General features: G+C 40.4%; 3 protein-coding genes across 7 annotated transcripts in view; 2 read left to right on the forward strand and 1 right to left on the reverse strand.

Annotated features, from left to right (window-relative positions):
* The window catches only part of gria4a (glutamate receptor, ionotropic, AMPA 4a), a 100,367-nt gene extending 91,438 nt beyond the window's left edge, over positions 1-8,929 (forward strand). For 2 of the 4 annotated variants that reach the window (XM_069147911.1, XM_069147912.1), the window contains exons 17-18: positions 450-587; positions 5,421-8,929. In XM_069147911.1, the coding sequence (XP_069004012.1) occupies positions 450-587; positions 5,421-5,585 (303 nt within the window). In that variant the 3' untranslated portion in view covers positions 5,586-8,929. Of the gene's footprint in view, positions 1-449; positions 698-5,420 lie in introns of all 4 variants that reach the window. The other 2 variants (XM_069147913.1, XM_069147914.1) reach the window with 1 other exon arrangement.
* A 3,576-nt stretch (positions 8,930-12,505) lies between these two features.
* On the reverse strand, positions 12,506-19,094 carry msantd4 (Myb/SANT-like DNA-binding domain containing 4 with coiled-coils). Its single transcript, XM_069148385.1, has 5 exons — positions 19,091-19,094; positions 18,055-18,245; positions 16,907-17,002; positions 16,484-16,780; positions 12,506-15,505 (listed from the first exon to the last, which is right to left on the reverse strand). Exons 1-5 carry the CDS (start codon positions 19,092-19,094, stop codon positions 14,756-14,758), a joined length of 1,338 nt encoding a protein of 445 aa, XP_069004486.1. The 3' UTR covers positions 12,506-14,755.
* Positions 19,095-20,288: 1,194 nt separating this feature from the next.
* Positions 20,289-27,703, forward strand: aasdhppt (aminoadipate-semialdehyde dehydrogenase-phosphopantetheinyl transferase). 2 transcript variants are annotated; one of them, XM_069147917.1, is made up of 7 exons: positions 20,289-20,628; positions 20,736-20,849; positions 21,247-21,367; positions 22,031-22,152; positions 22,965-23,126; positions 25,924-25,992; positions 27,026-27,703. In XM_069147917.1, exons 1-7 carry the CDS (start codon positions 20,485-20,487, stop codon positions 27,191-27,193), a joined length of 900 nt encoding a protein of 299 aa, XP_069004018.1. In that variant the 5' UTR covers positions 20,289-20,484; the 3' UTR covers positions 27,194-27,703. The 2 variants fall into 2 exon arrangements, with proteins under 2 accessions (XP_069004018.1, XP_069004019.1); XM_069147918.1 differs by lacking the exon at positions 25,924-25,992.
* The last annotated feature ends 266 nt before the right edge of the window (positions 27,704-27,969 follow it).

Here is a 27,969-nt window from a genome sequence, read left to right on the forward strand (position 1 = left end):
TCTCTCTCTCCCTCTCTCTCTCTCTCCTCTCTCCCTCCCTCCCTCTCTCTCCCTTCCCTCTCTCTCTCTCTCCCTCTCTCCCTCTCTCTTCCTTCCTCTCTCTCTCCCTTCCCTCTCTCTCTCTCTCTCTCTCTCTCTCCCTCTCTCTTCCTTCCTCTCTCTCTCCCTTCCCTCTCTCTCTCTCTTTCTCCCTCTCTCTCTCTCCCTCTCTCTCTCTCCCTTCCCTCTCTCCCTCTCTCTTCCTCCCTCTATCTCTCTCCCTCTCTCTCCCTCTCTCTTCCTCCCTCTCTCTATCTCTCTCCCTCTCTCTTCCTCCCTCTCTCTCCCTCTCTCTCTCTCTCCCTCTCTCTCCCTCTCTTCCTCCCTCTCTCTCCCTCTCTTCCTCCCTCTCTCTCCCTCCCTCTCTCTCCCTCTCTCTCTCCCTCTCTCCCTGCTTCCCCTCTCTTCAGGACAAGTCGTCCCAGGCTCTGAGCCTGTCCAACGTGGCCGGGGTCTTCTACATCCTTGTGGGCGGCCTTGGTCTGGCCATGCTGGTGGCCCTGGTTGAGTTCTGCTACAAGTCACGGGCCGAAGCCAAGCGCATGAAGGTGGACCTTAGCCCCCCCCACTGCCCCAGCCCCTCCCCCAGCACCCAGAATCTAGCCACTTATAGGGAGGGGTACAACGTGTACGGCTCCGAGGGGGTCAAGATATAGGGGTAGGATTTAGAGGCTCCCATATAGGTGGGGTAATGGTGGTGTTGATCATGGTGATGGTGCTGTAGATTTTGTATTGTTGAGGCTGTCGCAGCAGCCCCACGCAACCGTGTTGTTCTTCATGTGGTGATGAGGATGTGGTCAAGCATTGTGGAACCAATGTACCTTTTTATGTTTTGTGAAAGCTTATTTTGGCCGTTTGTTTATTTATTTATTGGCCCAATATTTTCTTAGATTTTTGGGTTAAAATTTGGTTTGTGTTTTCTCATGGCCATTTCACCCCGGGCTAGATTGGGGTTTGTGTGACTACAGATTTGGTTCCATCGTCTTTGGCTGCAGATGATGATGATGATGATGATGGTGGTGATGATGACAGTGATGGTGATGCTCTTGGCTAATGACGTGACTAGGCACCTGCATTATAATTTTAATTCATTGTTACCAACATATTGACAAAGCACGGATGCACAACTCCAATGTTGCATAAATTCATATTTATTTGAATTATGAACATTTTTATTTTCCGTTAATCTGCTAATTCTTCTTTCAATTAAGTGATTCTTTACGATCCACTTTTTTAAATAGATAAATGTTCTTGTTAATTCACTAATAAAAAAAATTACTGTTTTAATTTTAATACTACTATACACTGCTCTTCTAGATGCAAACAAAAAGGGAACATACTGATGTATCGGTTCTAACAATATTAAACATACTAGACAAGCTCAAAGCTTAAAAACAATTTGATCAGTCATATGTTTCAGTATTTTCTTGGCTAAATTATGATAAGGTTTCAGGGATAGTCTATTTTGGTATTTCGCTATCTTGAGAGCAATAGTTTGTTCATGTGGTGGTCCTCATTAAAATCAGTGACTGCTTCTAGCTACAAATTAATAAGCTACGTTGTGGACACCAATTATCGTGGATTTGGGTCTCACTTTGAATTTTTAATCCACAATGTGATAGATATCTAATAAAGAAAAATATTATTAAGATATTTCTATGTAGGTGGATGTCCAGCCTTTCACCACAATTTCTTAGAACTAGACTTTTCAATCACCCCTCTGGCACCACTGCAATGCCAGAAAAACATATGGGTGAAGAAGGTTGTGAAATGGGCACGAACTCTGTTCTTAAGGACAGTTCAAACTGATTTAAGAAAAGTCTGGTCTTCTGACAGCTCGAGCAAAGTTTCTGCTGCATAACATCACTTGAAATACTGATTTAGTCTTGTCTATTCGTGTGCCATGTACATTGTATAATCAGCAAAGTAACAAATGAAATGGCAAAGCAAATTTTTACCCAGCAGTGTTTTTTAATTGCTTTACATTTTTGTTGGATGTTATTCAACCAAGATATTTGCCAATTGATTCGCAGTATAGTCAGTTTAAATGAATTATTGTTAAAACATTTAACTAATCTTTACTTTCACCTACCTAATCTTGTTCTCATCTCGTTCAGTTGACTCAGTAATAACAAGGAAGGCGGTCAGGTGTGGTCATAGTTGTGCATTTACTCTTATTTTATACGCAAATGCAGAGCAGGACTAGTAGTATTTGCAAAATACATGTGAATTTAATTTACCAACAACCAACCAGGGCAAAAAAAAATAATATGTGCCTCGTATCTACAGTTAGTTTATCCCCTCTAAACTGACCTTTCTGAGGTCTGGTGACTAGTCGTCAACCTTGTTCATTATCCATATCCTTTAGTTTGTCATCCATAAAAAGGAGTTGTGCACCCCTGCTGCAGACGGTCCAAACAGCCAATTTAACTTATTCCAGCCCTGACAACTTCAAAACAGCCCAGTTACTTACTTAATGTTAATGCAGAGGAATTATTGATGAAGCAAACACTTCATATAGAACGGCTACTTAGTGATGTTGTTGCAAAAACATGACTCATGTTTACTGATGTAAAAGAGCAATTAACTGAAGTGATTGGATACACTGAGCTTCATTTTATTGGTCTGCTTAGCAAACTATTCAGAGGCAGTATAAATTCATATCTGACGATGACCTTGAGATAAGTGGCAGGATAAATGCCCAGGACGCAAAGATAAAGACCACTCAATGCAGGACATTAAGTGTTGCCTATTATGCCAATTTTAGATTAACTATAAAGTTTGCCAAAGATATAACATTTTGAGAGTGGACTCTTTTGGACCCCACTCAAAAGCAATAACGCAGATGTTAACAGCAATTAACACCATAATTCTAGTTTGTTATTCATCAACCAGATAAGCTTCAAACTACATCAATACCACTCAAAATGTCTTGAAAATTATAGGTTCCTTGAAAATTCCATGTGTCCTTTTTCAATTCAGCATGACAGCAATTATAAAAATAGAAAAAGAGAGACTTTTATCCCACTTTTTGGTAGTTTACTAAACTGTTGGCAGTTTATAAATGCAGAAAAATAGGATGAAGTATTATTTTGACATCCTACAATTGATGAACATAAAATTGACTTTGACAAGACTGTATGATTGCCTTTCATTTATGTATTATTTCAGAAATCAATGTTGAAACTGAACCAAATTTTATTTTCTGGAATTATTTCTCGAGTTTGTTCTTTCTAGACGGTCGATGCTTTCTTTGTAATATCCTTTGACTAAAGTTATAGCAGAGTGATTTTAAGAAGTCTCCCCCATCACAGCACTGACAACTCCCACTGAACTTAAATGTTTTCAAGAATGTACACACATCAGTCTGAAAGGGAAGCTTTTTGGCTGTCACGGAGATATGGCTTTCATCCAGACAGCAGCAGCACAAACTTTACTGAAACATCACAGAGTAGCCTGTCTGTGTGAAGTGTCACCCGACTCTGAGCAGTATAGTCAGTCACTCCCTCTCTATAAATCTGAAACCTTAAAAGAAAAATCACTCCTTCATGTTTTCCTTTTGTCTTTTTCAAAGTCCTCACTTTCCCAATCCTATTCTTTCAAATCCACACCTGAATCTCCCAGATTACTCAAACCCAGAACCCAGAAATGCATGGTCACCTATGAAATGCAGATGTCTACAACCCAAACCCTCTTGTCTATTATGTACATGTTGATTGTTGCCTGCTTTGCTTCTGGTTACTACTGTACTGTATGTTACTGTCGCATTTGCAGAGTGTGGTAGCCTTTTAGCGAGATTTGAATGTGTAGTTTAGGGTGCATTCACACCGTGTTCGTTTTAAGTAATTTGATTAAAGTCTAGAGCTTATCTGCTGTTCAAACTAACAGCCCCCTTTCCGAAAAAAGGTGCACACTGTGGAAAATGTAAATAATAACAGAATGCGATGATTTCCAAATCATGTTAACCCATATTTAATTGAATTTAATATTCATATGATTGAATTGAAAAATATATGCTCATTTTGAATTTGATAGCATAAACTTGTTACAAAAAGTTGGGCAAGGGACAACAAAAGACTGGAAAAGTTGTGCAATGCTAAAAAAAAACACCTGATTGAACATCTCACAACTAATTGTGTTAATTGGTAACAGGTCATTAAGATGATTGGTTATAAGAAGAGCTTCCCACAGAGGCAGTCTCTCAGCAGTTAAAATAGGGAGGGGTTCACCACTCTGTGAAAGGCAGTGTGGGCAAATAGTGCAACAGACTAAGAATAATGTTCCTCAATGTAAAATTACAAAGAATCATTCACGCTGAACAATATATACAGGTTTTAGAACAATGTATGTTGCCAGCCAGGCAATGTTTTTTTTTTTTTTCAGGGAAGGTCTTGCTTATTTCAGCAAAACAATGTCAAACCACATCCTGCTCGTATTACAACGGCATGGCTCCATAGTAGAAGAGTCCAGGTTTTAGCACATTAAGAAATAAAATTATGACAAAGAAGACCATGAGCTGTTGAGAAGCTGAAATCCTATATTAGGAAAGAATGGGACAACATTTCACTTTAAAATTCCAGCAACTGGCCACCTCACTTCCCAAACATTTACAGTGTTGTTAAAAGATGATGCAGCACGGTGGTAAACATGCCTTACATTTGCTATTCATCACATTCTGTTATTATTTACATTTTATGCAGCGTCTTAATGTTTTGGAAAGAGGGTTGTATTATCATTTATTAATGTGCTGATAATATTTATAAGTAATAAGTAGTTTTTTTTTTCAGGTTTAAAAATAGTAAAAACAAAAATCCAAACAACAATTTTCAAAAGCCCTGGGTAGTATCTTTAGGTTGCTTGTTTGTTCCTGATAAAGTCTTTAATCCAAAGACATTCATTTGATAATAATAATAATAGTAATAATGAAAATACATATTTATAACATAACATATCAATAATCCTCAATTCCTTTTTAGATTTTTTTTTTTGCTTAAAAAATTACTGTTGTTGATTAACTTGATATTGAACTAATCCATTATTTGATTGCTTCAGCACTAGTTTTCTTATACAATCATATTAACCTTAAAAAAGCACAAAAATGCTCAAATCGAAACTTTCTCAGTAACATTTAATCTATTTGTGTGATTGTGCCCTCAGACATTTGTATATGTTAGTGTACTTGTGTGTAGTGTTTGTACAGGCACAAGCATGTGTGTTTTTGTGCATGTGTTTGTATAGAAACTTCGATGTCTTTATGCGAGTTTTTGCATTTGTTGAACAGTTTCTATGTCTATGAGATGACTTTTTTTTTTTAAACAGCATCTCCACTCTGCTATCTCCACCCCTTTCTCCTGTCCGCCCCACCGTGTCTCCTCATATAGCTGTCTTTTTCTGAAGCCATGCGGAACAAGGCCCGTCTGTCCATCACAGGAAGTGTAGGGGAGAATGGCCGCGTCCTGACGCCAGACTGCCCCAAAGCTGTGCATGCTGGCCACGCCTCTCTCCGACACCCCGGCCTTGCAGTGGTCTCCTCTGGACTGCCCTGAAAACCAAAAACACCTGCCGTGCCTTAACGACACACAAACATACAGACTTTGACAAGGACACAAATACACACTTACACAGAATTACAAACATACCATTCTCACACACACACCCACACATGATTATATTACAGAAACTCCAGTACAAATACTCTGATATAGAGATATACATTTTTACACACTTGAATACACAAACACACACTCAGCGTCTTCATCTCACGTTCCTGCTGCCATTGACTTATTTTACAAGAGACAAATGAAGTACAGCTGTGGAGTGAACGGTGTAAAAAAAAAAAGAGCAAAGGACAGCTATGACGTCACACTTTCCTGCAGCATTCATTTTTTATTTTCTGGGAGGACACCATTGTGATATCATCAAACCAACAGGAAAGCCAGCACAGATTTACATGAACTGAAGTATGAGCTGTGAACATGACCACAAAACTGATCATGATGATGATAGTGATAAAGATGATGACCACAGCTAACGGTGAGGAAAAAAAAAAAGAGACAGCCAAACAACTCTGTTCCTGCTTTGTCTTCATTGGACAACCTTGGCTAATAAGCCACACCCCTTGACAACGCCTTACTAAGACTACAAACATTATTTTCATCATCATCATCATCATGGTCATCATCATCTTAACTTGCCTGCAAAGACTGAGTGCCAGGTAATATAACCCTTAGAAGACCAGAAAACTGTAAAGCTTGAAGGTTTGGACTGTGCAAACCCGCTACTTTGCCGTGGACTGTTCAAACGAATGAAAATGCTTTCTTACTACGCATACAGAATGATTTCTCGCCCTGAACCAGTGAGATAATCAGCCAATATAGAACAGAAGTAACCTCCAAACACTTGTGGCTGACCACAGCCATAAAACACACATGGGTTTGTAAAACAAAAACATAGTACTTAATGAAGTCCTTCATCAACAGCATCATCATGACAGTAAAAATGCTAAATAGAAAAGTGATGATTAGTTTTCGAGGAGTGGCAAAGGCGAGATTTAAGCTGTATATTCAGTGATGAAAATTAAAAAAAATAAAAAACACATGGGCAGATCTCAAATGGCTCCCTAAACAAAGTGCTTCTCAACCTGAACACTGGGACCTCACCTAAGTATACATGAAAAATGATGGAGGAAATGAGAATAAATGCAGTGTTTAAAATATGTGTAATAAAACCTTTGAAATTTAGGAACAAATTCAGAATCCTGGTACTCTTGAAAAATTCATCAAAATGGCCCGGCAACCGAAAAGACAAATCAAAGTTCATCTCTCTTTGCAGGTTTGCCCGCCGTGGGGCGAGTCGAGTGGCGAACCATTTGTTTCATTGGCTGTGATAAGGTTGAGAAACACAGGTCTATGCTGGCTGTGCTTCATTTGACTCGAACTATAAAAGGCCTACCGGTATATTTTCCGATTTCTCTAAGAGTGTAGACTGTAATGGGCAGTTTGGTTGTCATTTGAGATCCTCAGTCTTTTCCAGTGGCCGAGGAAAGGTACCACATCAGAAAGCTTGCTTTTTAAAACTGTTGTAAATAACTGCGTAGCAAAACAGAAGTCACCTGTCTTTTTTTAATCATCTTAGATAACAATTCATTGCAATAATGAATATAAAAGAAAATGACACTACTTGTAATTAAGATAAAATCTTTTTTTATAAATCTACATATTATATATAATACAAATAAATATATATCTATACGTCTATAGAGAGCTATAGAAAACATTGATCACTGATTGTCAGAGGCCATGGCATACATTCTGTTATATGGCTGTTTTTTGATAACTTGAGAATATTAATATGCCACAGTCTTTGTGTGTCCTACTCAACACTGAATGTCCATCTGGCACTCACACGGACACAGACATAGAAACGCACACACGTTCATTGTTGCATACACAGGGTCAGCTCAGAGTGATCCCTCCAGCACCATTAGTTATTCACCACTTTTCCTCGTCTGATAGTGTCTTTACCTCCAGATCTTCTCTTTGTGGGCTGCAAAGGGCCCTGAAACAATGTGTAGATGCCAGTATTCATGACTGCAACCCACACACTGACGATACATTTAGGTAGACCTCTAGAGAGGAAGGGCCAATGTGATTGCTGTACTATTGAGAAATAATACTGTCTGACATTTCAAGAGTGTAGCATTTGTGTTCATTTCATATCGCCTCTGGGCGTTTCGTTATCTGCCCTCTCACCGGATAGGAGATTCAAAGCCGACACGGGTTCAAACTGAACAGGGTTTGCACATGAATCAATCTTACAATTAAAAAAAAAAAAAAAATCTGTTATGTACTGTGGCCGCTTGATTTGGGTCATCTATTGAAGCCTAGGGGATAGGCATTAATATCTGATTAATATCTTGGGACACAACAAAAAAATATTTTTATGGGTTGACATTAGTGCAGTTCTTTTGTTGTATTACAACTTAAGCATGATGGTGATACTTGCACAGGGATTGTGTCATAATACACTCTGATACTGTATGTGAGAATGAAATGTTTCTGTGTGATACTGTTCCGTCCTCCCCTGCGCTCTCGGTTCCTCCACTAACATTTTCTGTTATGTTTGTCCCACCCTGCCTCCCACCCCTCAAATCTTAATTGTTCCTTCTCTTGTTTTGTCTTTCCCTCTCTAAGCTCCTCTCCTACTGTATGACAGAAATCTCTGTACATAGTGCATATCAGTGATGACAAAAGACATTATTTTCTGCCCTGATACGCAGCAAGATAATAAGATGGAGATGGATTGAGAACTTGAGACATCGGTTGACAATCTGAGTTTCCTCGAGCTCTTTGTTCTGGACATTGCATACCTTTTGCATCGTAACCTGCTAAAACTCACACAAATACCTCATCATGTATTAGTCCTGCATCAAATATATTCTAGTCAAACTCAACAGACAAAAGCATAAATAGAAAGTTATATCTTAACAAGAACTTTAAACAGCTCATTCGAAACAACACTTTATGGCTGGAATAAACAAGGCAGACAATATCCAAACTCTTCCTCTCCGCACAGGGGATCAGTACAGCAGTACTGCGCCAATCCAGCATGAGAAAACTGTGGAAATAGAGTGTTTCTCCCGATGATCCATTTGGGAGGAGATAGTTATCGCTGATCGAACTATCACCAGACCAAACACACCAGGCCGTTAAGATGTACATGATACTGTTGTTTGTTTTATTGCCACCTCCAGCACATAAGATTTCATGCGTAGACAGCAGAAAGCAAACTGCTGGGCTGCCAACACTCTGGCTTTAACACTCTGTTTCTTTCTTCCTTTATTTCTTTCTTTCCATTGGGTTTCTTTTTCTAGTAAAACATCAATGCTGAATATGCTCTCGCTCTTTGTGGTCATTTATCCACTGATTTTCTTCCTGTACTGTGTAAAGCAAAGAGCTTGTGGGCCTTGTTTACAGCCAAATCATGGAAGGAATGTTATTTATTTTAACCCTCGTGTTGTCGTTGGATCAAAATGACCCGCAGCTGTGTTCAACCAAGTTCTATTTTATTTTCATATTTTTTGGGATCATTGGTGACAAGGAGGCTGTGAGGGTTTCTTTAAAGAATGATGACCAATGATCCCAAAAAATATAAAAATATAGAAATAAAATAGAACTTGATTGAACACAGCTGCGGGTCATTTTGACCCAAGGACAACACGAGGGATATTCAATGGATAACTCGTCTCGTTTTATTTATTTTAACAATTTATGGTCCACAAAGATACAAGGCTTTGTATGCAGCACACATGGGTAACTACTGTAAAAAGCCTTTCTAAACTGAACATAAAAGAGCAGTCAGTGTGTACAAAGGTTTGGTCTCTTACTGGAATGCCAACTAAAGCAGACAGTTATGACTTTACTAGTAATGGCCTCAATGGATAAAACCGACTTATGCTGTTACACAAATATGAGAGAATCTTTTGTTTCCACTCCAAAAACTGGTATTCAGGAAGGTTAAGCAGTGATAAAATTTGGTAATCAATAATGTAGAAATGAGATCAGAGGTAGTCTGACAGCTGTACTGCTGCAAGGTACCTACATTTATTGAACACGAAGGAAGTCAAAGTGTTACACAGGTCTTTTACAGACAAAAACTCTTCAGCCATGCTCGATCTGCGAATACACCAAGTCCTCAATATGTGAATACAGTTACAGAAATAGAATAATTGATGAAAAAATGACCATCATATCTCAAATGCTCTAGGTGCAAGTATAAAACATCTCCCTGGCGTAACACCGGTCTGTCATCAACACACATTGCAGAATTTATGTGAGAAAAGGAGAAAAATATTTAGCAAGTACTGATATAAATGTGCTCTTGTAGCAACGACAGTGTCACAGTAGACCTTAAAGCCAGAACGTACAGTTGAGTAATTAACAAAACTAAAAGTATAGCCATGCCAGACTTCCTGTGGAGCTGTACTCGGGGCTGGCACACCAACGCCGTGGGCTAAATGTTAATCAGTAAGATTATGACAGCATGGCTAAAATTGATATCAGCCTAGTTGATCTTGTTTATTGTTGTTGTTGGCAACACAGCAAGAATTCAAATCAATAACTCTGGCTTTGAGATGTCTTCAAGGACAGCTGGATTTGTAACCCTCATTTTCTGTGTATCTGTTCTGTGCGTGTGTGAAGCCTGTGTTGCACAGTCTGCTGTTGTAGATCAGATGTTACCGGGTTCAAAATTCCCTGCTGTGATTTTGTCATTTGGGCTCCTCTTTTCAATCCTTGGGGATGTAACCCTTCTAATGCAGAGCCATCACTGACAAGCATTTCCCATTATTTCCCATCTCGCTCTCACAGACACACACACACACGCGCACTCACGCACCCACACCCCCCATGCTGGGTTATTACTGACAAGTATTTCCCATTTACCCTGAGATGCAGCAAAATAACAGTTTTGGGGAGGTTCAGCCAACCTTTTAACCTTACACCTTCATGTGCACATACACATATGTACACACACACACACACGTACACACACACACACACACACACACACACACACACACACACACCCTTACCCCTTCAATCTGCCTCTTTTATCATCACCACAGAGGGAGAGCAGCCTTTTCACCTTTTTATTTTCTTTGGCTCGATTCATCTCATTTTCATCAGCCTCTGTGTTTCCTTCTCTCAGATCTGCATTACCCCCCTTCTGCTCAGCCCCTCTTCATTTCTTCTCTGTTCGCTCTCTCTATGCCTCTGCTCCTTCTCTTATCCTCCCTCATCCTGTCATACTTCATTTCTCTAGTTTTGCATCCTGCACTCATGGGAATCCATCTCCAGCCCTAATTTAGCCTCCACAACCCCTCTCCCATCATGACCACCTCCCCTGCACTCTCCATTTCTTTGAGACGTCTCTCATGATCGGATAGAAAATTTAATTCCAGCACTCTCAGTGCACACAAGCAGCTCATCCCTGTGCTTCTCTGTTGTTGTTCTTGTTGTTGTTGTTGCCGCTGTTGCTGTTGCTGCTGCAGCTATGGTCTATTTATTTCAAGTCCGTTGAGAAGTCTGGTTACTATAGAATACATACAGACTAGTCAATCAGATACAATATGAGATGACAGCAAATGAACATGCAGCTGGGATTCTTCAGTTGATTTATTACAAATATAATTTTCTGAGTGATTGGAGAATAAATCAAACAATAAAATTGTTATTCAATTAATGGCATTTGAAAAATATGACAATATTTTCAGCTTAGATTCAAGAGTGAATCAAATGGAACTGATTAAAAGTTGATTACAAAAACAAAGAATTTGTTTCTGAATGATTATCCCAACTCCATTCACTCACAGGGAAAAAATTAATCACCACCAAATATTCCTCCACCCTGTGATGAATATATTTGACAATACTAAACATAAATTAAGAGTCAGAGTGAGTGCTGACCTTCAGGCTCAGGTCATATTAGATACAAGTAAAAGTCACAAACTCTTCATCTGCAAATTTCCGAGGACATTGTTGAGAGGCTGACAAAGGAGGACTTGACTTTAGAAATCTTTTTTTGAAGCTAGGTGCAAAAATCAGTGTAATGTGCTTTTTTAAAAGTTCTTATAAGGCCCCTTAAATCCAGAGCCGAAAGAACCCAACAGTTTTATTTTTTTCTGCTGAAAGTGATGAATTTGCTAAACGTTTTAATGGCAAGATCGCAACATTTACCCCATTTCATTTAATTTTCCTAACAGGGATGACAGTAATACGTAAAGTAGGCCATAATAAGTAAATGTAAAAATTAATACAATATCAGAAAGGAAATAGTGTAGCATTTTTATCTTCCTCTGCTCTGGCCGTGTCTTGGATAAACACACGTAGTGTGGACAGCCATCAGTTAAATCGCTGCCTCGAGCGCTGAGGGACTCTATCAATACAGTGAATTTTCAGAGTTCTAAATCCAGAGAGAGCTAAAGAAGAACCTTTTCATATAAAGCTTTTATCTTACTGGCAGACAAGAGTATAACCCTGGGACAGAAAAATAAACTTGTTTTTGGGATTTCATCTCTGCTTGCCTTGCTGACCTAATTGTGAATGTGTGTTTATGTGTTTGTGCGAGCTCAGATGATTTTTAGAGCTTCAAAGAGGTCTCACTTATGAATTTAAGTGTTTGAACTGTATGTTTTATTTCTTCTGTTTAGTTTTTTGGCTCTGGTTTTGCGGTAAAAAAAAAATTGTATCTACGCTTCCATGCCACTGAGACACAGATAAACATTTTAAGTGAAAAGCAAAAAAAAAATTAAACACGAGTGTCACCAGGTTACATCAGTTTGAGAAAAAAATCCTCAAAAGCTGGATCTTTAGAGATTCAGGGTTTGCGTGGCCCATCGGTGCCAAAAGGGATTTTTAACGCCTGTCTCTTTTATTAGCCTACGCTGATCTGGGAACCGCTGATGAGCTTCCTGAGGTGCATCAATATCGAGGAGACAAAAAGAAAAAAAGGATTATTTTCTTATTCTCTTTACCATTATTCTTCAAAGGCAAACATGAAAACATGAAGGCATGAGACAGACCGCAGTTGTTCACCGTCAGAAGTACTTTGGAGCTTGAAAGTGGACCACAAATTTTATTCACCTCTGACCATCACAAAATTTGTTTGGAAGTTGCATTTCTTTTTGTCAACAAACTTTTACAAAACTAATAACGTAGAGTCAGAAACCATTACAATATATAAATAATATTACATTCATTGTAGAGGTAACATCATAATAATAATTCGATCAAATATATTACGTGTTTAATTGTATTGGATGAAATAACCTTCAGTACAAGAGCAAGATAGACTTTGCAATAGCCCATAACACTTTGAAAGTGTCTTCGACGCCATATGTCTTTTGTGCAAGTACCTTATTACGACCAGCTGCGTATTAAAGTTCATAAACAGCAGATTGCAGGAGACCCAACCTGGTATCAGGACAAAGCGTGTGACATACCCATCTGTCCACTTCACAATACCTTGGGTTCAGGCACCAAATCTACTTGGTTAGCGTTAAGCAAAAAAATACTTCGTAAGGGCAAGGAAAAAGTTGAGGTTTGGCTTAAAATAAGTAATTTGACAAAATATTAGGTGAGCCACATAACTTAATATACGTTAGGTAATTACGTTACGTTACATATTAAAAGTAATCCACGTTGACTTTTGCTATCCTGGGTGAAAGTCCTGGGTTTCATCACATGACCTCAACATGCGTGGACTGATGGGTGTATAACAGGCTATTCCGTATTACCAGACTGGGAGAACTTTTTTTTTGAAATCGCATTTACTGTTGCCATAACAACAAAGGTTATATAAGAAAATCTTAATAGAAACAATGAAACCTAAAGGGCAGCTAATTTAGGCAACATTCCTGAAGGTCATTGTGGTGGCGGGGTGTGGTTAGCTCAGCTGCAGGGGGTAGAGAGTGGGAGGAGTGGTTCGGGGAACGGTGCCGGGCAGGTGTAATGAGCACAGCTGAGCCGAATAGGGACTGATGAGCTCTCCCCTATAAAGGGAGCAGGGAGAAGGAGGCTGGGGGAGGAGCGGTTGCACAGATACATTGGTGTATGGACCGGGCAAATAAAGGCATTTTACACCCGAACGTACGACTGAGCGTGTCATCTGTGCCCAGGAGAGACCCCGGTAGCACCAACCTTGTTACAGTCATATTTCAGGGTAAAAATTTGAGGGAAAAACAACTTATATGTTTGTCTGTGTTGGACTTGTTCAACACTTTACAGTTTATAGCAGAACTTCTGGTATTATAGTTATAGTTCGGAATATTTTACCTAATTTGTCTAGCATGCACACCAAACAGCCGTTCACCACAAATTCAGGATTTCTTCCACAAATCCTGATGGCAAAAACACACATTTTAATATGCCTTATCGACAGACCTTATTGAACAAGTGTAAATTCTAAAATAATAGTGGCTGAATTCCTGGTATATTTTATGACGTCTCATTGGTCATGTTATTAGTAGAATCTGAGTTGTTGTTTTTTTAATATGACATGTCTCCATGTCTGTAAAAAAAATAAAATATTAGTACAACATTTACTGTGAATGATATTTTAAAACAAGCACTTGACAGCAACACAAACAGCATAAAATCTCTGTACAAAAACAGTTTTGTGCTTTTCTTTTTTCAAGATTGGAAGCTAAAATGATAAAGGCGAGCACCGTGCAGTGCATAAAATGGCACTGATTTGATGCATAATTGCAGAGCAAGATATCATCTTTAACATATACCATTATAAAACATTTCTAGACAATATGACAAGTCAGCATTTAATGTCCTACACTGCACATTTTGTGCATTAGCATATTTAGACAGATACTGAACAGCTGTTAAAAATTTGCATTTTATAAATCAAGTGCGGCAAACAAATCCTACATTTTATTATCATGGTATCATTTCTGTCCAGTCACCCTTTTCATATAGACATGAAAAGGCACTGCTTATGCATGATGGTCATAAATATTCCTGCCCTCCATCTTGGGTGTCCCTTTGGCCAAATTCAAATCATTAAGTGCCTCTCACCTTCTTTGAGGATACGTGTGTGCGAAATCTGCTCTTGGTGCAAATACTGTGATCGTATCACTTTTAAAAGCATCCCAGAAGATGATGGAAATAAAATTTAGTCCTTGTTTTCAGCCATTCTCTTTCTCTTATTAGAGTTTTACTGACTGATGGTCTTTGTGCAGCTGCATTCTCTCTTTCTCCACTTGCAGGCGCTCTCTCTCAATCTGCAGCCTGCCCGCCTCAAATTTGAAAAACTGCAGTCTCTCTTTCTCCAGCTGCAGTCTCTCCCTCTCCAGATTTAGCTTTTCTGTCTCCAGATCAACCACTGCTATCCAGCCTTTGCTTCTCTTCTCTCTCTCCCTCTGTCCATCATTAGTAGAGGATAAAGAAGTGGAGGAGGATGGCGGGCCTTGTTGTGGTGGCAGGTTAAAAGAGGAGTCGATGTGCTCTGATTGGCTGACAAGCAGGAGCCTCAGCCTCTCTCTCTCCACCTGTAACCTCTCCCTCTCCAGTTGCAGTCGTTCTCTCTCCACCTCCATCTGACAAAGTCGCTCCTTCTCCACCGCCAGACGCTCTTTCTCCACGGCCAGGCGTTCAGTCTCCACAGCCAGACGCTTTTTTTCCAGCTCGAATCGTTGTTTCTCAACAGCAACCAGAAACCCTGCACCCGTGTTCTCAAGACTGCTGAGTCCACCCAGCCCGTGAGCCGGCACTCCCATCAGGCCGCCAGCCGGTGGCAGATCTCTGTTGGTGGTGGAAGTCGGGTCCTTGGAAGAGCTGAGCATGTCGCTGTGGGAGTAAACGTCACCAACATGCCCCTCTCCACGTGACTCAATGTCGCTGAGGAAAGAGGGAATATCATCCTCGTCCATTTCTCCATCACCTACCTCACCGTCCAGCTAGAGGGAGAGAGTGAAATCATTAAAGGGGCACTCCACCGTTTAACACATGAAACCGCAAAAACAGCTACACAAGGTGGAAAGATGCATCATGGGAAATGTAAGATCCTGATTCCTTCTGATTGTTATAAATTTTTATATTAATGTCAATCAATTAAATTGTATTAGGTTTTTTTTATAAGAAAATCATTTTATTATACTTTTTGATTCAATATTCTGTATCTCAGGTTGGCTCTGAGATACAGAATATGATCATTAACACCCCCAAAACACTGTGACTCAAATGGATGTTTTTTTGTGTCTGATCGTAACATGGTCTGACACACAAACCTATTATCTCTCTTACTACTGGAGATTGTCTGGCAGGTAATATGAGGTATTTTATTAGACTGCGGTGCAATAACACTGTTAAGAAAGGACGTTTTCAGTGACTTATTGTGAAACACCTGACTTTCCCTCAGGGGTGATTAACGTGATATCTCAAGAATTTTATCTGAAAACAGACCTTAATGTATTTACAAAAATTAACATCAAAATGTCAATCTTCAATTACATTTTAATTGATTCACACAATTTTAACTTAATTTGGTCTCTATGTTGTGGACCTACAGGAGGCCAATCAGCAGACTGGATTAACAAGAGCCACTTGAGCTACATAATGTGCTGGATAATCACCGTGATGTATTAAACATCTACTGATGAGGACATGAATTAAGATAATTAGCAAATTAGTCATAATTGTATGTCAATGTATGCCACTTGTCTGCTCATAACATGAACAGTGTGAATGTGAGCCCTGTATCAAATAGTATGAACATGTTTTGGAGAATAATTTTTCAAAGGTATTGAATACACTAAAATTGAATCAAAATATCTAATGACTGTGTAAGAACTAAGCCTCTGTCTTGTCATGTTGTTGTTCACACACAGGCACTACGGTGGCACCATGACGTAGATGATTGAGTTTCTATTTCGTACTCTGTAGTCACTAACGTCGTCCTCCATCTTGACACCCGGCAGCGTAAACGTGGCCGGCCCGCTCGGCTCACCGAGAGCCACCAGCTCCGGCCAGTCGCAGTGACAGTCCTTTGGGAAGCCTGAGAGGTCAAGCAGCTGGTCACATCCCGATCCCAGAGAAGCTGCCTCATGCTCGGGGGAGGACTGTTCGTACTCAGTCTTCATGGCCACAGAGGAGGATGAGGAAGAGAGAGAGAGCTCAGCCTGCAGCTGTTTTTTCTTCGTCAGCGCTCGCCAGTCCAGGTAACGACGCTTCACCTGCAGAGGAAATCAGGAAAGAAAGGACTTCATGTGGAAGAGAATAGAGATGGTGGGCTATTTAATAATCCACACTGGATGAATATGATAAATGTAAAAGTTTGATTTGACCAGAGGCAAACACACCTCAGCAGCAGTACGTAGCTCTCCCTCTCCCAGTGAATTCACTCCTTGTGCCACTTCCTCCCATGCCTGCCTCTTCAGCTCATTAATGGCTGTGTTCTAATCAGACCCGCAGGGAAGAGAAGAAGAACAAGAACCAACAACTCCTTTAATTTAACAACTCAAATGTAGATTTCTGTCAGCAGCGTAGCTTTGCAGGCTCCTGTCAAAATAATGGAAATGACAGTTTTCCTTAAAACATAACAAAGCTGCCACATCTATCAAAACTCTCCATTGGGTTATAGGCCCACCAGTACTGGATTGTATTAGTGCTTTTCATAAATTCTGTTTCCATTTGCATATAGTTTGTATGATGGGGAAAACAGTTATGATACAAATGAAATCATCTACCATTAGAAAGACATTGGGATGCATGACCCCAACACTGGGCTGTTAGTTACACAACTACTGATTAGCCAAACTGGAGAACAACATATGATCATGGCATATTAGCTGAAATTTGACACAGGTGTGTAATATGCAGGACATCTTAAGTTGAAAACCAGACATGCCAGTGCTCTCTGGTGGACAGTGTAGATAAAGAAGATACTGCTTATATGCGAGTTTAAACATATCTTGACACTTCTGTGCCGGAGTTTCATTTTACTTACTAGCCAGGATACTGTATATGTTGATATCAATACATCAGCCAATATTGGCAGACATTTTCCTAGCGTCACTCTTTTTCTCACTCAAAATGTCTTGATTGGAATTTATATGAAACAACCTGGTTTAAAAAATGTCCTTCACACATTAAACTCTGAGGTTTCAAAGAGGGAACGAGGGCAAAAAAAAAAGTTGCTAATTGGATGCAGCAAGATTGGAGAGTTAGCTAAATGTTTGCTGCTGCAGTTCTTGTTCATCTGTATACCTCTACTCACACTTCAGAAAACAGAGATCACAGAAAATTGGAGCTTTGTTAGGACTTTTTTTTTACAGTGAGCAAGCCCGTAAATGAAGAGTGGGTGTAGTGGATGCGGATTCAGTCAGCAGAAAAAAAAAGATCAACCTGGGTGACATACAAAATATCCTGCACTCCACTACGAGTTAGTCACTTGTTGCTGCAACTGTTTGAGATAATGAAGTCTATGATTTGGAGAGGAGATCAATACCTGCTGTCTGGAGAACAACACGTCTCTTCTCTTGTGGATCTCCCTGATGAGAATCTGTGTTTCTCTCACACTGTAGTTGCTCTTCCTCTTCCTCTTCAGATGCTTCACCTGCAGGAAATCCAGCTTGACAGCAAGGAAGGGACAGAAACCCCCGGAAATGCACAGAGACAAACTGGAGCAAGAAGATACAACTGGGGGGAAAAAAACAGAAGAAATGGGGGGGGGGGGGAAGCAATGGAAACAGAGGTGGAAAGAGAGACAGGTCACAGAACAAAGTAAAACGAAGGACTCCGTCTTCAGATGGAGAGTGTGGGTGTTTGTGATAGAGGTTAGTCTTTGTCAGCACCTTTTCATCAAAAGCACAACATTTTTCACCAGGGGAGGAATTCCTCTGTGGCTCGAGCGGTCCCTGCGAAGTTTTCCACCTGGGAGATGGACCCCAGCTGTTACACTAGATGCTGCCTCTGTCAGGAAATGTGAAACTTGGAGTTAAGGAAAAATAAGCTGGAAAGAAGTGCGCTGAGTTGTAAAGATCACACCAGGTAGTCTGGGGTAGTAAAACCTCAAAGGCTGTCTTTGAGTGGAGGGTTCACTTTTTTTTTTTTACCTTGATAAGGCACTGATTTAATGCAGCCACAGAGTTTTATTATGGCAAGACTTTCAGGGTGGTCCGCCTTTTATTCTCTGGATTCGACAGCTGCCTGGTGAGTTGACTCATGTAAAGAAGCATCACAGCCGGAAGGGATGATAGGTGAAACAGAGAGCAGGCAATATCATTTGGTTTGTTAAATGACCCCAAAACCCCAAATTTGTTCATTTCTTAGAGTCCCAATTTGGAATAACAAAAGGTCAAAAACAAACAAACAAAAAAGGTAAAAGAGAAGAAACCGCAGAGGAAGGATATTATATTGATGGCAGACATGCAATAGGCCTCCTATGTGTCTTTCAGTATGGAGAACAAACTCATAATAATGCGTGAATAAAGTATATTAAACGCACTATGTAAGTCTCTCACCTTTTTAATTTAAAATTTTACACATGTTGAACTTTTTTTGTTATTTATCTTTTGAAATTAGGCCACCTTCCAGATGCTTTTTTTTTAATTTTTATTTTTTTAAATGAATTTCATCTGTAAAGATAATTAATCAAATTTTAAATAAGGGATATCTGGCTCACTATCTGTCACATCTGTCAATGTAAGACACCGATTTTGAGGTTGTAAGTGACCACATCGTGAATATGCTGCCAGTTGTCAATGAAATCCTCCTTCAAAGGTTTTACTCTGCAGCACACCAAACATTAATCTAGTTTGCAATTTGTCATTGTTTGATAAGCAACCAATAAGTTCTACAAATATAGGCTACATTAATTGTGAGAATTTTTGTCCTTACTGCATTATGTATGGCTACATTAATGGTAAGTGGGTATAGCCTATTTGGCACGAATACATCGTTAACCTACAGGCAGACAAAATACCTGCTTGCGTAATCTTTGCTTGTAGGTTACTCCCTTTCAAAAATGTCAAATTAATCCGTCTTTTTCGAGGAACATTAGGCTTTGAGTATTTTTTCTGACCAGAGGAGCACAACACATTTTCATCATTACAATAATAAATACAGTGCTGGATCAAATCTTCCCACCACCTTTACTTAAACATTTTGTCCAACATATCATGAAAATAACTCACCTTACGCACAGAGATACACCGCAATCAAAACAGCATCGTTGCAATACAATTTGAATGCTGCTTTCAAGGCCAAGTCAGAAACGAAGAAATCTGATGTTCACGTTGAAAATTCGAGGAGTAAAAATGTTTTCATTAGAAAAATGTACCTGGACCTTGCAATACAATTGATTAGTTGTCTTATTTTCATGCAGCACAACGCGTTGTTTTTTTTCCCCCATTTGGTTGCCTAAGAAAGAAATGCAATTTGGTTTCAATGGTGTAGCCTGCCTAAAAGACGTTTTATTAAAATTGGAGGATTACGATGCAGCATCTTTACAGTCAGCAGGCTTCAGTGATTTCCCTCTAAAATCTTATATTTCTAGTGACGAAAAAAAAAACCCGCCGTATTTATTGAAACTCCAACACGGTTTATTCATACACTATGCCTCAAAACACGTGAAGGCACCGTCGGTGGCGCACCGATTCGATTGCTGCTATTGGTCAATTTTGCACCGCGCCCACTTATGACGACATCGAATCTCGCCCGGACTCTTCCGGGCATGTGCACGGCGGTCAAACACAAAATGTAAACAGAAAGCCTGCGTTGTCCTGTCTCACTTTTTGTCAACAGCCCTCGCTCGTTCGCTGCTGCTGGAGAGAACCGCGAACACCTGAACGTCGAAGGTATAAAAAACCGAAAACGTAAACTCCGCATGCTAACGTAAGCTTACTATAACAGCTGGTGAAGTTGCGGAGGTGAGGAGATGGGCTCCGTCCGCTGGGCTTTCCGCTGCGGGTCGTGGGTACCGAGCAGGTCCGAGTTGCTGCTCGCTGCTCGCTGCATCCAGCGGGAAGAGAAACACCGGATCGGACAGTTTGTGTTCGCCGAAGACGCCAAGTCGGCTTTGGTGAGTCTTGACTCTGAACTTCCGCCACCTTCAGCAGGTCCTGTCGGATTATGACCGACCAGAAGGTGCCTGACACGGACCCTCGTCTGCCTTTGTGACCTCTCCAGGTGGGCCGGTTGTTACTCAGGAGGTTCGTGTGCGAGAAGATGGGGATCCCCTGGTCGGAGATCCGCCTGGAGCGATCAGCCAGAGGGAAACCTTACCTGGCTGCACCACTGAAGGTTCACTCCGACCCTCGTCTCCTTGAGGGATTTCATAAAACGTATGAGTCTTAAATTATAGCAATTGAACTTACTTTAACTTGGCTGAACTTTGGACATATTCTAAATATCCCGTTGTGCAGGATTTTTGCACACAAAGGTTCAGCAGGTTTGAACTAAGTCCGGCGGTGAAATAACACTTTGGGTGATTAGGTTGTCAAAGTCTTTGGAGTCTTTCTGTAATATAATACGTCTGCTGTAGAAGATCACTCGGCTCAGTCAGCAAAACACAAGTTGTAGCTGTCAGGAGACCAAAGAGTCGCTAAAATATATATATATATATATATATATATATATATATAACTGATAATATTTACTATTTGAACATCGGATCTCTTTCCCCTCCGTCTGCCTCCAGGTCAGTTCAGATTCAGGTCCGGTCTGGAGCTTCAACCTCTCCCACCAAGGAGACTTCGCTGTGCTTGCTGCACAGCAGGGGGTGCAAGTCGGGGTGGACGTCATGAAGACCACAATGCCAGGTAGATACCGGGGTAACACATGAACATAGATGTATATATTGATTTCTTTGTTGTTGTTGGTTTTTTTTCTCCGTCACTTCACTGTAGACATAAAGAGCGCAACAGTTTTTACATTAACTTTCAGTTCTAATTGATTATTTATATATATATATATATATATATATATATATATATATATATATATATATATATATATATTTAATTAGCTTAAGTCCAACTGTTAAAGATGGACTTATGTTTGAGTAGTTCTCCAAATCAACCACACGGGGCCACTGTTGCCCCATATATGTAAAAAAAAAAAAAGTATAAACTGAGGCTGCCTGAGTGAGCAAATTTGGATTAATGCAAGTGTGTGTGTGTGTGTGTGTGTGTGTGTGTGTGTGTGTGTCATCGTCAAATTCAGAATATGAGATATTTTGGAGAGAGAACACAGTCTGAATTAAACTCAAACGCTGTGTTTGGATAATTATCGAGGGGCTTTATTTCTTTCTCAGTTTTGCATCTGAAGCTTCTCTTCATCTCCCTTTCACCTCATTCTTCTTTCCCATCATCTCCCCACATCTGTTTCCTTCTCTCTGTTTCTCCATCCTTCTTTCTCCTTCCTCTTTACTTACTTTCATCCCCCCCCCCCTCCTTCCCTCCCTCCCCTTCCCTCCCATCCAGGTAGCAGCTCCGTGCCGGAGTTTTTCCGCATCATGACTCGTCAGTTTACAGGGTATGAGTGGAGCATCATCCAATCAGCCGGCTCGGAGCAGCAGCAGCTCGCCGCGTTCTACCGCCACTGGGTAACCATGGCAACCATACTACCCTGTCATCACATTGCAACGCTGCTGGGTCCCGCGGGCGGTGTGTGTGTGTGTGTGTGTGTGTGTGTGTGTGTGTGTGTGTGTGTGTGTGTGTGTGTGTGAGAGAGAGAGAGAGAGAAGGAAACGGGGAGAAAATAACATTGTCAGTGTCCTTTGAGACAAACACACATTTGTACATTTTGCACATATGGTACATGTGTGATCTCAAGTTTATCTAGTTTTTCTGTCTCTTTCTCACGCTCTGTCCAGTTCCTGTATCCTGTATGGCGTGTCCTCGTCACACAACAGTCTTCTCCTTCTTGTTCTCTCGTTTTCTTTCTCGCAGACGCACACGCACACAGATGGTCAGCGAAAGCAACAGTGGCGCTAAGTAAAGATGTTGTGAGATTGAGAGGGTGGCACAGAGACGTCAAGCTTTGATATCACCACCACGCTGTTGACTAATGGTAGAGCTCAACGGTTGCCATAGCGATTAGCCTTGTAATAGTGTTATTGTGGCTTATTGGCTGTGGAGCAGGGTTGGTTTTGGCTGGACACACAGGCGCACAAAGTCCCTCTTTTGGACACACACTGTTGAACATGTGTGCATAGATTCCCATCTGTTGTGGTTTTTAAGTTGTGCTTCTCAGCCAAATTACACCACACGCACAAACAGAAGCACACACAGCCTAGACTGTCAATCTCGGCTTTGTTAGACTGAAAAAAACGTCCTTTTTTTTTTTTTTTTTCCATTATGTGCCCGTGATAATTTTCTGCTTGCAGCTGATGAGGTTTTCTCCCTTTCCACCAAGGCCCTGAAGGAGAGCTTCATCAAAGCCATCGGCACAGGTCTGGGCTTCAACCTGCAGAGGGTGGAGTTTCACCTGTCGTCCGAACCGCTCACACAGGGCCGTGCGCTGCGTCAGACCAAGATGCATCTAGACGAGGAGCAAGAAGAGGACTGGATATTTGAAGTGAGTCTGGTTAAGAACAAGGTCCAAAGAGAAGCAAAAGAAAAAAACACCTACCAGGATCCTTAAAACTCTACATGACGTATTTCTAGTACATGTTTAAATTCATGTTAAATTAAAAGGAACAAAACAAACTGAGAGCAGATTTACAACTATTTCAGTATAGTTTCTGAATATTGAAAACGTGCAGACTTGGCCAGATCCCAAAGAGTATGTTTCCCATGCTCCCAAAATGTTTGACAAGACACGATATTTCAGTCTCTTTCATTTTCACCAACTTGTAAACTGAAAAACTGTTGGAAGTAGTCTGTGTTTTCTCCTACTGATCAGTTGCCAGATTCAAAAGGCATTGGGCCAAACTGTTGTATTTTCTTTTCTTTTTTTTTCTACCAGTGTCATAGCTTGTTATAGATGCAGTGGGCTTTATTCACACTTTAGATAGTGTTCAAAGTTGTCCACAGTTTGTTTTGTGGTATCTCAAATGTTTATTTTAAACACAGAAAGTCTGAACAGAAATTTTACTTCACAGTACAAAGATGAAAATGTTCATTTCCAATTGTTTGCAACAGCCCTTCAAGCCAAATGCAAAAGACACACGCATACATTACTGGATGAAAACTGCAGTTAGCTTTTGCAGAATATGTGAAACAAAACCAAAAACATATTTTGCAATTGCAACCAAAAGATCACTGTTGACCTGAGAATCATCAGTTGGCAACAAAATCAGGTCGTGAGGGGAGTTAAGAAATGAAAAAGAAAAACGTGTGATGTGATCAAAAGCTATAGAGCGGCTACTGAATGTATGTTGTGAAAGAATTGCTTTGTCAGCTTTTTATGAAGTGAGGTTTTTTTTTGCATATGATTTAGGATATTAACATGTACAGAACCAGTTAAAAGCAGCTCTTGGGAAATCAGTGAACCTAGCGTGGTTCAAAGGGTCTGGCTGCTCCTTAAGAGCATTTACAAAGTGGATCGCAGGTGGTCTTACAGGAAAGTACCCACGGGTGATTGCATCAGAGGGGCTCTCGAGTGTCCCTCCAGCCCTCCTGATACCATGACAAGCCTCCATCAGAGCAGAAGAATCATGTTTCCATCAATCCTCGTCATTTTTGTCTTGTGCCTTCCTCCCCATATTATTCCTCTCTTTTCCACCTCCTCCTCCTCCTCCTCCTCCTCGTCTCGCTCGCCCCTCCGTGCCCAGTGTCTGAGGGATTAACAAGTGGCTGCTAGAAGGTTACTACTGGTTTAAAAAGCTGTCTCTTCTTTCCATCCCTCTTGAGGTCACGGAGGCCTAATGCTGTTTTAGTGTCTTGTGTTTTCACACCAGGGAAAAACGGCTCCTATCGATCTCGGGCACATAGTGAAGTAACAGCAACATGCAGTATGTTGGATTTGATGGGGCACAAAGAATGAAAAGCAGTGGTGGACCGCTTTACATACTAGTTTCTTATTATTATCATAACAAAATACAATGCTAAAGATTAAACGAGTGGTTAACGACCCCTTACAAAAAAAAGCAGTGGCTAAGCGGGACCCCTCATATACACCAAACAGAGGTTTTCTTCTACCTTTTAATCATCAACGACCCCTTGGATTTATTTTGTGATTCTTAGAAGGGGGGGGGGGGGGGTCAACCTACAGGTTGGGAATCACTTCACCAAACTACACAACCGTATATAGTTGGCTCCACCCAGTCATGTTTTACATGCTTAATGCTGCACATTTAGGTGTAATTACTCAGACATGAGCTTGATGATGTACAAACAACCATTCCAGGCTGGACCAACACATCTCAGCGAGGCTGGTCATATCTCTGTTCGCCCTTAAGAACAGCAACACGTCATTATTTGTGATCAGTAAATGACTGCCGTGACCTTGAGAGGTCAAGCGAACTCGAAGTGAATTGACTTTGATTTGTCTTGCATACAAATAGGCCCACTCGAAGCTCTTAAGTGCTTACAGTGAGGCGAGATGAGCGGGAATGCTGCCACGTCCTCTGGCTCGGACATTGAGGGACATCATAACGCACAATCTGCACACACTCACAAAGACAGTTCTCTTCGAACAGTGAAATGATAACACGCTCACATTTAAACGCGATAACATGTTCTAAAATGTTTGTTGTTTCTGGTTGCACAAACCCACCACGGGTATTCGGAAGTAGAAGTTATAAAGTTTGAATGGATGTATTGAGCCTCAACCGGATGGATTTACAGTGGATGTGGGCAAGCTGAGAAGTGAATGTTCCCTTTAAAATGTAAATACAAGAAGCAATAAGATTAGTAGCACGTTTTTTGTTCAAGCGAAAAAACCCACAGTAAAAAAATAAATCAACATTATTTTAAGCAAGGCTGGAAAACTACAGATTTGCTTCACACATTTTATGCTGTAAAATATATTTATTTCCTCAACCTTTACAGTGAATATGTGTACGCTCATGATGCGTCATGGTATCACGGACCCCATTTTTGCTCGGGAGGTGATGTGTAACTGGTGAGCACAGTGGTTATCCGACTTCATTCCCTCGCCTTACAAATCATGCAAACAGTTACGAGATGTTCAAAATTCATTTATTCGAGAGATAAGGCACGAGTGGACGCATGCAGCATGAATGTATGAATGAATATGAGATAAGGGTGCACAGATGCAGTATTTTTCACATTGTGTGAATTTGCTCTTCTTTTTTTTTTAATTTGGTGCACTATGCACAATTTTTTTATTTGCGTGTGTGTGTGTGTGTGTGTGTGTGTGTGTGTGTGTGTGTGTGTGTGTGTGTGTCTGTGCGTGCGTGATTCTACAGGAGAGCTTGCTGGATGCTGATCATCATGTTGCCGTAGCGCTCGGACCAGCAGACAAACCAGGCTCCGCAGTAAGGACATGTGACATTTATTATACTTCACAATCAAAAACCAACATCACCCTGTGAGCCAAACCTACAAGCAGTCCGTCCACCGATCCCATCCCAGGTTTTAGCGGCCGCACAGCCCTGCACGAGATGTACATTACGTCCGTGTCTTGCCTTGCTGCTGCTGCGCTTATTTTTCACGTGGGACATCTGCGTTTCCCAGAAAGGAAAAAAAAAAAAAAAACATGGAAAAGATCAGTGATCACATGTGAACTACGCAGTCATTGCAGAAACCCAATGTAGGCTCGTGCCAATTATTTAACAGGCGAAAGGCTGTATGTGTGGGTGGCTGTGTGTCTCGCACTGAGGTAGTTAAAAAAAAAAAGGAAAAAAAGATGTTACTGCTTTTCAGTTACAACTCTTTATTTGTCTGACCTCAAATATTTATCGATGGCCTTTATCAAAGGGGAAGTCAGTGTATAAAGATAGGGCTGGCAGTAGCAGCGCTGCAGCGGACACGCTGGCAGTGTGGACACGCACGAACCTGCTGCAACAGCACGGCGAGGGGGTCGCCGTACCGGAGGCAATGTGTCGAAGGCGTTAGTGCTGGATTAACAATATGTAATTTATCTATTGGTGGAGATTGTCATAACAGCAGCAACAAGAAGTGTTCACCAATAAACCTCCTTTATGTACAAAAGCAAGCAACTCAGGAAATTAGCATATTCAAAAAAGGTTAGCAGGAGTCACAATCGATAGTCTGAATTAGACAATAGTGGGGAAATAATTAGAGAATCAATCGTTCAGACGGTGAATAGAACATTTCTTACAAGAATGTAAATAGTTCTAATACATTTTTTATATTTTGTTTAATAAGGATACCAACCAAATCTAAGTTTAATCTTCCCCAATAATGAGGATCCATTTTGGTATTTTTAGTGTTGGTCAGGTCTCTTTTGCCTTTTTTCCATCATTTTGCAGGCTAATGAATGAATGAATAATATTTTTTTTAGATACAGCCCAACTACACACTAACTTTCTTCTCTCTTTCTTTCAGACACTTTCTTCATCTCTTCAACCCCCCACTACATTTACGCTGCTGTTGTTCAGTGAGCTCATCGCCTCGGCTTCGCCTCTGACAGAGGAAGACCCCGCCTACTGGGATACCTTTAGGATGAAGGCTGAAGCTCCACAGAGACAGAGGGATACACACACATCCACATAACCACCTGTCTCAGTGATATTCACACCTGCCACACACACACACACACACACACACACACACACACACACACACACACACACGCACTTTTCAGAAGTGCCTGAAAAGAAACACTTTCACTGACACTGAAGCTGCTCTCTTATTCAACATAAGTCACGTCAAGTTTATTTGCAGAGCTGTCTCAGAGGACTTACGAATCAATACACCATCTACCATTAGATCCTTGGCTCTGGTGAAAAAAAAATATTCAAAAAACACCAATATTGTACAGTGCATCCAACATTTATTATTGATAAATTATGAATACTCTTTAAATATCCTTAACTTCTTATATTGGTTGACTTTGTGTTTAAAGTGAGATGAAGCGAACTTTTACAAATAAAAACAGATTCTGTAATTTCCGGATACAAGCTCCAAGATTCTGTAATTGACTCCTCATTACTGATGTTTGTACTCCCCACCATCCCTCACGAAAATATGTTTTTTCAATCTGAATGTATTTGTTCAAATAAAGAAAAGGAAAAAAAAGAGTTGCAATGTCTGCAGGGCACTGGTGAAAAAAAAAAACCCTGATAATTCACTCTTTAGTTTAAAGATTGATGTTTCTCACAACTTATATTTATTTCATGTGCTTTTTCAATTCAATTCAATTCCATTCAATTTTATTTATATAGCACTAAATCACAACACGGGTTATTTCATGGCACTTAACACATTAAATTCCTTACAGCAGAACTTTACATTATACAGAGAAACCCGACAATTCAACAATTCCCACA

The sequence above is a fragment of the Embiotoca jacksoni genome, unplaced genomic scaffold, assembly GCF_022577435.1.
Source record: "Embiotoca jacksoni isolate LCO1_2020_lvr unplaced genomic scaffold, fEmbJac1.0.p SCAF_14, whole genome shotgun sequence".
Taxonomy (NCBI): domain Eukaryota; kingdom Metazoa; phylum Chordata; class Actinopteri; family Embiotocidae; genus Embiotoca; species Embiotoca jacksoni.